The sequence below is a fragment of the Arvicola amphibius genome, chromosome 14 (assembly GCF_903992535.2).
Source record: "Arvicola amphibius chromosome 14, mArvAmp1.2, whole genome shotgun sequence".
NCBI lineage: Eukaryota > Metazoa > Chordata > Mammalia > Rodentia > Cricetidae > Arvicola > Arvicola amphibius.
The window spans coordinates 32,265,881-32,275,582 of NC_052060.1; the positions used below are offsets into that span (position 1 = coordinate 32,265,881).

General features: G+C 44.1%; 1 protein-coding gene across 1 annotated transcript in view; it reads left to right on the forward strand.

Moving 5' to 3' along the window:
* The window catches only part of Sec24d (SEC24 homolog D, COPII coat complex component), an 86,711-nt gene extending 79,029 nt beyond the window's left edge, over nt 1-7,682 (forward strand). Inside the window, exons 20-23 of the mRNA XM_038311056.2 lie at nt 2,151-2,330; nt 3,935-4,126; nt 5,941-6,030; nt 6,858-7,682. Of these exons, the coding sequence (XP_038166984.1) occupies nt 2,151-2,330; nt 3,935-4,126; nt 5,941-6,030; nt 6,858-6,998 (603 nt within the window). The 3' untranslated portion in view covers nt 6,999-7,682. The remainder of the gene's footprint in view (nt 1-2,150; nt 2,331-3,934; nt 4,127-5,940; nt 6,031-6,857) is intronic.
* The last annotated feature ends 2,020 nt before the right edge of the window (nt 7,683-9,702 follow it).

Sequence of the window (9,702 nt, forward strand, 5' to 3'; positions counted from 1 at the left end):
TGAACACAGGTGCACAGAGGACCAAGCCTTCAGTACTGAGTCCTCAGGACGCTTTCCAAATCCAGAGCCCAACACTAAGCTAGACCATGGAGAGATGTATTTTGGTTGTGTAACAGACCTGAGTGGACTACTTCTGCTCAATGACCAAAGGAAAGAGAAACCACTTAGGGGGACAAAATTTAGGGAGATACCGCTCTGACTCAGTTGCTCAGCCATGAGAGTACTCAGAGGAATGTTCTAGTAAATGTGCAGGTTTGTATAAGTAGGGCTAGCTATCTTTCTGAAATCGAATCAGCCACTCATATTATTCGGGAGTAAAATGCTCCTCAAATGGCAGACCCGTGGCTGGAGAGATGACTCAGCAGCTGATCCCCAGAACCCACATGGTGGCTCACAACCTCTGTGACTCCAGTTCCAGGGGGATCCTACAGCCTCTTCTGACCTCTGAGGGCACTCAGTATTCATGTACTGCACAGACATGCATTTGAGCAAAACATTCACTCACATAAAATAGTAAATCTGTTACTTAAAATGCCACTGAAGTCCTTTTTTAAAGCAATAAAAAAGCAAGGCAAAGACTTTAACTGCAAAATTTCCAGTGTTTTTGTTTATTAGAAAGTACAAAGAATTTTCTAAACTTGGTCGAACCAGACCTTCATGAATTTTGGCTCACCCCTAACCAGTACCTTTTCTCTTCAAGGTAATTTAATTATGGAGGAGCCAGGGAACTTTAGGGAGATTTTACAGTAATGACCTGTGATATATTTTCTTTTTGACATCAAACATGGAATAAATCTTTCCTCCTGCTCCCCCATTCTAACAACTTCTCCCCATCAGCTTTCATTCTTGCTCCTTCCGGTTTCTTCCCTCGGTCTCACATAACCCAGCCTCTTTAGAGCTGTCATAAATGCCAAGCTTATTCCTTTGTGGCATTATATTATTTGTGATGGATATAAGCTACCTTACTATTCCTGGTTAACTTGAAGCAATCCGCAACATTTCAAGGACTTTCAAAGGTATTATATGCACTTCTGTTTGTGAGGATCTTCTCATACTGTGATATAAATTGTGCAGAAACGGCGCTGAGGCTACTGGCTCTGTGACTTGACCATGTTCCAGTTCCTTCATTTTCCTTGGCTGAGAAAGTAATCCAGTATTCAAAGTTGACACGGGGAAGGGCTTCCCACTGGAGGGACAAACTACAATGGGAAGAGTGTCCCTTACGGGAAAGTATACATTTCCTGACTCTGGTGCCTTGAAATGAGATCAGAAAGCTGGGTGGTGGTGGCACACACCTTTAATCCCAGCACTCAGGAGGCAGAGGCAGGTGGATCTCCTTGAGTTCAAGGCTAGCCTGGTCTACAGAGAGAGTTGCAGGACAGCTAGGGCTACACAGTGAAACCCTATCTCAAAAACCAAACCAGAGGGGGGAGGAGGGGGAGGGGGAGGGGAAAGGGGAGAAAGAGAGAGGGGGGGGGGAGAGAGAGAGAGAGAGAGAGAGAGAGAGAGAGAGAGAGATCAGAGGTTGAGCTGAATTAAATGGTCAAGTAGAGCATTCTAGAACATTTAGAAAGATGCGCTTTCCTAAATCAGTTAGCAAGTTTGTCCTTTACACCCCTTACTGAGAAGATCATGTGAAGACACTTCTGATATGAAGGGGTATGAGGTGGAAGATGAGGACCAAATCCCCTCAGAGTCCTGTGGGAAATTTTCTTGACATTGTGGATTCTGATAATGTATATTCTTTTCCACGAGAAAGATAGCTAGCTAAAGGTCTGAGAAGATTCCTGTCAGTAAAGTGCTTGCCTCAGAAGTATGTAAGACCCTACCTTCAGTCTCCAGAGCCCACGTAAAAATCATGGACACAGTAGAGGGGCGTGATCTCAGTGCTGGGGAAGCAGATGTAGTAGGACAGGAGGGTCCCCAGGGCTCACCAGTTAGCCAGTATTCCTAACTGGTGAGACTTTGGAAGAAGACCTTTCTTCCTGATATGATACCTGGACTTGTCTTCTGGCCTGCACACACACACACACAGAGACACACACAGACACACACACACACAGACACACGCACACGCATGCACACAGGTATTTAAAAAAAAGAAAGCCAAAACTGGGACAGGCTCATGAAACAAATGTTTTCTTTTTCAGCTTATACTGCCAGACTCCATGAAAGTACTGCCTGTGTACATGAACTGTTTGTTAAAAAACTGCGTGCTCCTCAGTAGACCAGAGCTCTCCACCGATGAACGGGCATACCAACGGCAGCTGGTCATGACCATGGGCGTGGCTGACTCTCAGCTCTACTTCTATCCACAGCTCCTGCCAATAGTAAGCGTGCACTGATTGTGTGTCCCCCTAGAGCCGCTTAGGAGGGGAATTCAGTCAAAACGTGCAGTCAGGGCTCATACCAGAAGCCCTTTGAGGAGGTTGCATGGGCTCGGTGTGCTTGGGGAAGGATGTGAGGAGTCTGGATTGCTCAGATCGCTTTCCTGTCGGTGGCAGTCTCAAAATGGTAATAGTCAAATACATAGGCACTCTTAGCAGTCTGTAAACAGGAAACTTCAGTTGGCCTGCACCTCATACACACGTGCTGGGGGAGTCTCGCGCAGGCATGAATGATCTGTTTGCAGCTACCGTGTGGCTGTTTAAGAGTCCCCACACTTATCCAGACTGGCTTTTCTCAAGTGCAGTCAGGGACTTGAGATGGGCACACACTTGAAGACACCTATGCCATGCAATAGCCCAGCTGCCCTTGTCCACAAGGGTTCACATGGCGATGCATTCCATCTTGTTGAGGTGTTGGTAACATCTTGAATGCCCGGCACTCTGCCTGGACTCTTTCTCTCAGATGGAGAAGGCTGGTGGGTTGTATGCAATGCCTCCTTAGTCTAGCGGTAACAAACATCAGGTGCTTAGCAATGGTGCACTCAGTGACAAATTGTGTTAGATGCAAGGGTAAGAAATAGTCATTTCAAATGATTGTCACATAAACTTGAATTGTCAGCAATGGGTGGGCCAAAGAGACTAGAAACTAGAGCCTCTGAGAAGCTTCTCTCTTGCCTTCATTCCCTCCCTTAGAGGTCCTTGTGTCTGGGCTGTAGACTCCATTTATTCTCTAATGGTCTCACATCCCTGTCTCCAGATATGTAGCAGGCACTGGAAGGCTTCTCCCACGGCCCTCCCGCTCCCGCTTTCACGCTGTCCTGGCCATCCTCACTGTTTTCTCTACAACAGGCCAGCTCTCCTGGGGTATCCACAGTGTGACCACTTTTTGTTCATTATTTGCTTCCACCAAACTCATAATCATCACTGTCCTCCTGCGGTCTCCGCCTACTGAGTCTCCTTGTCCCCACCATTGCCTCTCCTTCGGTCTGCTTGCAGCTCCGAGGTCAGGGCAGAGTGAGACATCACCCATCTCTCCTCTCGTCGGGCGAGTCCAGGACAGCTCTGGCCCAGTGCTGGCCCTTCTCTGCCCCTTTCTATAGGAGACTCTCATTTCACGCCAGGTGCACACATCTCTTTGCCAATCCTCAAACACCCTAGCCAGGCTCCTGTCTAGGGTGCATAAGCTTCCCTCTATGTCTGGAATGCTCTTCCTTAGGTTTCCCCAGGCCCAGCTCCTCACTCTTCCTCACCTCCTCAGGTAGTTTTACCCAAGATTTACCTCTGCCAGAGAAGCCTTCCTAGCTACCCTGCCCCCACCACTGACCCCTATGCTTTTCATACAGCTTTGAACACCGTCTACAATTATGTATATTTTATTTAGTTTACGTCTTCCTCCAAAGGCCATGAGCTGCACAAGGCAGAGGTTCTTGTCTCCACCAAGTAGGTTTCAATTCACTGTGTGCTGTGAGGGAGGGACGGAGGAAGAGAAAGGAAATGAGGAGAGGGTGAGAGCTGAGTTCCCAAGTCTCCTGACTTTGACCCAACAGCACACATCGGACATAAAGAGCACGGTGCTGCCTGCCGCGGTCCGCTGCTCTGAGGCCCGACTCTCTGAAGACGGAGTATTCCTGCTGGTTAATGGTCTGAACATGTTCTTATGGCTTGGAGTGAGTAGCCCACCAGAGCTGATTCAAGGAATATTTAATGTGCCATCGTTTGCACATATCAACACAGATTTGGTAGGTATTTTTCAGTTTTTGTGATAAAATACAAATGTAAATTCTTAAAATTTATGTGTAAGTTTATGGTACATTGAAGAAAACCAGCGTGTGTTTATACAGTTCTATATGTGAATCATATTCTGATGAATAAAAATTAGAAATTGTAAAATAATTTACTGAAGTGTTAAACTAGACATCTTCAATAGAAACTGATAATACAGAGGGCTGGAAAGATGGCTCAGGGGTTAAGGATGCTTGCTGTTCTTACAGAGGACACAGATTCAGTTCCCAGCACTCACATCAGGTAGCTTATAGCTGCCTGTAACTCCAGCTCAAGGGGATCTGACATCCTCTTCTGGCCTCCATGGGCACCTGCAAAAATGTGGCATATGCAGGCAGACAGACAGACAGACACACACACACACACAGACAAAACTTCCAGCCTCCTGCTGTCTACCAGTGGCTGTTCGCTGTATGGACTTTAAACCCACTGTTCTGTTTTATACTGTCACACATGGGTGAGGTCGATGCTGCAGCAGTATGCTCCTGATGAGCTAGCGAGGCCAGGGGCAGGTTCTTGCAGGTGATATGGCCAGAGGTAGAGCTTGCATCTAGTTTCAACTCCATCCTTGCTGCTGAGCTGCTTGTTCGAGAAAATTCAGAATCCTTTAGAGGTATTTTGCTCTGTACTAAGATTAATGAGGCACAAAATAAAGTCACACAAAGCACCTTGTGTCCCCAACCCTACTCTAAACCCTAACCTTCCCCTTTTGTTAGTCATGACAGAAGAAATCGTGTTGAAGAAATGAATAAATATCTATAATTATCTTTGGAAAACTCGGCACTAACGTGAGAGTTAACAGTTGTTGCAAATTTCCTTGCGAGCCCAAAGTGCACATGAAGCAGGGGGTCTTTCCACCTCAGGGCAGGAGTCCAGGGCTTGTGCTTTTATCTTCCTACTCCTCACTGTTTTTCAAAAAAATGAAACAAAAACTAAAACCCAAAGAGGGTTACTTTACTTTTAGACTCATTTGACATTCTGAGATATGTGTTATATACTTAATATTATTTCTTGAATAAATGATCCACCATAATGCCATAAAATACACAAGGGATGGAGGAGTGTGAGCATCAGTGGTGGATGGTCTGTCCTCAGAACTCCTGTGAAATATATTGGCCATAATCTTCCCCCTAAGATGTGAAGCTTTACCGTCGCGCATCCTCCCTGGTGGCTAACTCGTGTTGACTGGCTCTTGGTATCTTCTCACTAAGAAGGCAGAATTAGCATCCTATATTCCCTTATGTGGAGAACTCCAAGTGCATCTGTGCTGTTCTGCAAACAAACAGATGTCATGGAAGTGTAAGAGGTAGCATCTCCCTGGGGATTCAGCACTTGCTGGCTACTTTAATGTTGGATCGCGGTGGTATTTCCCCCAAAGGGAAAGGGATACGGGCATCCTCTTCTCTCCCACCATAGTCTTGAAAGGGTTTAATCACCTTCCTGAGAGATGGTCCAGAACTACCCTCTGCATGAAACAGTCTTGTTACTGCATTGCAGCGAAGCCCTATATTTCCGAAAGAGATAATTGGTTCATTGGTGGAAATGTACGCTAATAAAAATCAGTAGTTTATAGTTCAGCTTTCTCCATTTTCAGGTAAACGAACTGAGCCACTAAATGGTCTCTGTAGCATTAGCGGGATGGCTTTAGCAGGCTGGTGATCTCGTAGGTCTCTGAAGCATTAGCGGGATATCTTTAGCAGGCTGGTGCTCTCTATTTCTGTCGCTGTTCTAAGTATCTCAAGTCATACTGAAATTGTGCTCTTACCTGCAGACATCGCTGCCTGAGGTGGGAAGTCCACACTCTCAACAACTCAGAATGATAATGAATAATATCCAGCACAAGAAGCCATACTCAATGAAGGTGAAAGGAGATCTCTGCCTTTAAGTGTTTATTTCATCAAAAATCTTTTCAATGCATATTCTATAGTTATATCTCATGATCTTTGATAGAAAATTTCTACCCCTGAATATGTCTATATACTTAATAGGCACAAGCACAAAAATATACAGCTTTGACCATGGGTCATCTTACCAGACAGCAACTTAGTGATGGTCTTCCTCGTGGTGTACAAACAACTGCTGTCGCTCACAGCCTTTGAAGTAGCTTTCCTTGGTGCCTAATGTTATATACTCACAGAAATACCATTCCGAACATTTGTAAAGTGCATTTTCCTGTATCTGAAGAATTATAATTATAGTTACTCAAAGCCATTTTTATTATTTCCTCTTTGGAATAAAATCATGTCTTTAACCCAAGAAGGTTGGACTTCATTGCCAAGTCCAAGCTGCTTGTACCCATCTCCTTCTGTAAGCTACGTGCTAGAGTCTCCTAGATTTGGAGCTGTCAAGTGGGGAAACTCTGTAGTACTGGAGCTGGAGAGGGGGCACATACTGCTTGTCTAGAAGACCCAAATTTCGTTCCCAACACCCATACTGGGTGACTCAATGACGCCTGGAACTCTGGCTCCAGGGGATCCTACACCCTCTCTTCTGGACTCTCTGGGAACCTGCACTGATCTGTACATTTACACACACACGCACACGCCCCTTTCAAAAACCTATAGAATCGGGCATGCTGACATCATCCAGGCCTCACACCCCTACCATGCTTAGTAGGATTGAATCAAAGGCAATTGCTGGACCATGTGCAGAACGTGCATCTAACCGGCTGTTGTTGGGTTTCCCTAGCTCATCATCGTGAAGCAGCGAGAGCAGCGGGAGATGGTTTTCCGACAGTTCCTGGTGGAAGACAAAGGACTCTATGGAGGGTCATCTTACGTGGATTTCCTCTGCTGTGTCCACAAGGAGATCTGTCAGCTGCTTAACTGAGTACCCTCCTCTCCCACTGCGCTTGCATTTCTGAGGAGACGGTCTCCGACTTGGTGCCTAATTTCCCCAATGACAGTAGGCTAGTTTTAATTTCTTGATCATTTTCAGGATAGCTTGCCAAGACAGCACATAGACCTTCAGCTTTGGTGCTCGGGTAGTAAGCCCGTGGAGTGTGGTACCATAAAGGGAACAGTCTATTTCCGGCTGTCGAGCTTCTCATTTCTAAAGCTGACAGTCTGCATTTCATGAATACATAGTTTACAGAACCATTCACTGTCTCAATTTCCTTTCTTTGTGCTAGATATATAAATTATTTTTCAACCTGTATAGATTCATGGTAAAAAAAAATGGTCTTGGTTCCTCTCTCTTTTGCCATGAGAGGAAAAGGACTTCATTTTTACCTTATACCTAATGTTTTTAAAACTCCATGACTACATTGAACAGATTTTTTTTTTTCAACTTAAGATCTGCACAGCAGACTTTAAAAAACCCTGTAATCTGTCTGGTAGAACAATTTTTGTTCTCCTTTTTTCATAATTATATATTGTCTGTTTAAAATATTTTCCAGTTGTTTTGTCTATAAACGGTATCTATATTCTTAATGGTTCTTTGTACAATTTTGATGGTTTCTACCTGTATATAATAGATCTTAACCAATATCAATAAATTACTTCATATACTCTGGCTGTTTTTCATGTCTTTTGAAAATTTATAAAGGAATAAGGGTAGCACTAAAAGTAAAAAAGTTTACTTTTTAAAATAGCAAAAACTCGCAAAACTGGATGGTTTACTGAGAATAAGTCTGGATAACAAATTATCTTTGTAAAGGTTCGATTGTATCCAGCTGTCAGAAACACTCCTAGAGAAAGGCATTTACAAGTTCTTAACTACGACATGTCTGGTAAAGCTGCTTGTGCCCAGGGGCCTCTGCTCTTGGCTCCTTGTGTTACGTCTCCTTCAATGCACACAGTAATAAATAGTTCTCTTACACCTAGGAGAATGGCTTTGAATGGCACTGTTCCATGTGTGCCTTCCTCAACTCCATCAAAGACAGGACACGTAATAATTGCTGCATCACAGAGGGGTACACACACCTCCCCAGATCTCCACTGTCTTCCGACCATTTCCATGCTCGCTCCCTGCAGCGAACCTCGACGGCTTCTTTTACATATGAAGACAGCTTTGCAGCAGCTCAGTTCTTCATCTGTGAACACATGGCCAGGCAGGGTCATTTATAGGTTGGTGGATGCCATGAACTGAGAATAACGGATTCATACGCTGACCTAGTAAAATGCCCCTATACTAGCCGATTAGTGGGATGTTCAGATTGACTTTGGTGAGTTAACAAGAGCTGAAGATCCAAAACTTAAATAATAATGTTTATGAAAAGCAGGTTAAGAAACTTAAAGGAGTTTTTCATGAAGAAAGCAAATGTGGACTCTGCAGAAGCAGCGGAGGGACTGAGGGACCATGCTGCAGCCCAGCAGGGTGACTAAGCATAGGACCTGGAGCCAACAAGGACTTAACTGCTTCCACCAATAGCTGTGACCTAGGGTAAATAAACCTTTCAGTATCTCAGTTCCCTATTCATTTGCTAGCCCCTGTCATCCTCTCCTTTCCCTCTCAAGCATTCTACAGTCCCTGTTAGTCACAATGCAGGCTACCCTTTTTATTTAGGCCATCATTAAATAGACATTTGATTAAACCACTATTCTTTATAAATTTAAATAAAGAGCAGGCAAATTTGTCTCTGTCCAAGTCCTTTGAAAGATGGCGATTCAGTGAAAACTACTTGATTCTTCATCCTCAGAGATAATACTCTCACGACAGAAAAAAGCATCGCTGGGGCAGAAGAGATCTTAAAAGAGGTTACTAGAAATATCCTGGGGGCCTGGAGAGATGGTTTAGGGGTTAGGAGCTCTGGCTGCTCTTGTACCCCCATGGTGGTTACAGACATCCATAACTCCAGTTCCAGGAGATCCTCCACGGGAACTGTGTGTGGCGCACATGTATTTATGTAGACAAAAATCTAACACAGAAATGTCTAGTTAAATAAATGAAGATATCCCGAGAAGTACTCCAGTTATTAAAAAGGGAATAAGGAACTACTTATTGAGCAGTTACTATGCTCACTAAGTCCATCTTTTTACAGACTCAAGGCCATGGCATTTATTAGGGACTCTGCTGCTCCAATTTCTCAGGAGTGGAAGAAAATGATGAAGGGAAAGAATGAGTTGAAATAAATCTTCTATGTGTTTAAAATTTAGATAAGATGTGCCTAAAAGATCAATTACTCTAACGTGCAACAAACTCCTAGCCTGCTTCAGTTCTGCGGTATATAATTGGGTCTGTGTGCATTCTACGCTGCTAAACTTCGAGGACTCGGAATCCATTTCAAGTTGGGAGAGAATCTACCTCATCTTATTTCTGCTATTGATAAGCACCTTCAGTTGGAAGAAGACCTGTAATACATACATATGGTGATCATTTGAACATTCTGCTTAGCTCTAGAGAAAATGTTTACTGGAAAAGGTGTATAAATCATTTTGACTAAAGGAGTTTTTTCCTCTGTGCAATATCACCATGTTCATGAGTAAATCACAGAGGGCTTAGCAGCAGCAGCATGGTCATCCGGAGAGTGAGTTTGCTGAAGAAATGTTTTGGAAGGTCCTAGACTTATAGCTTCAAGACTGACTGTGTAGAC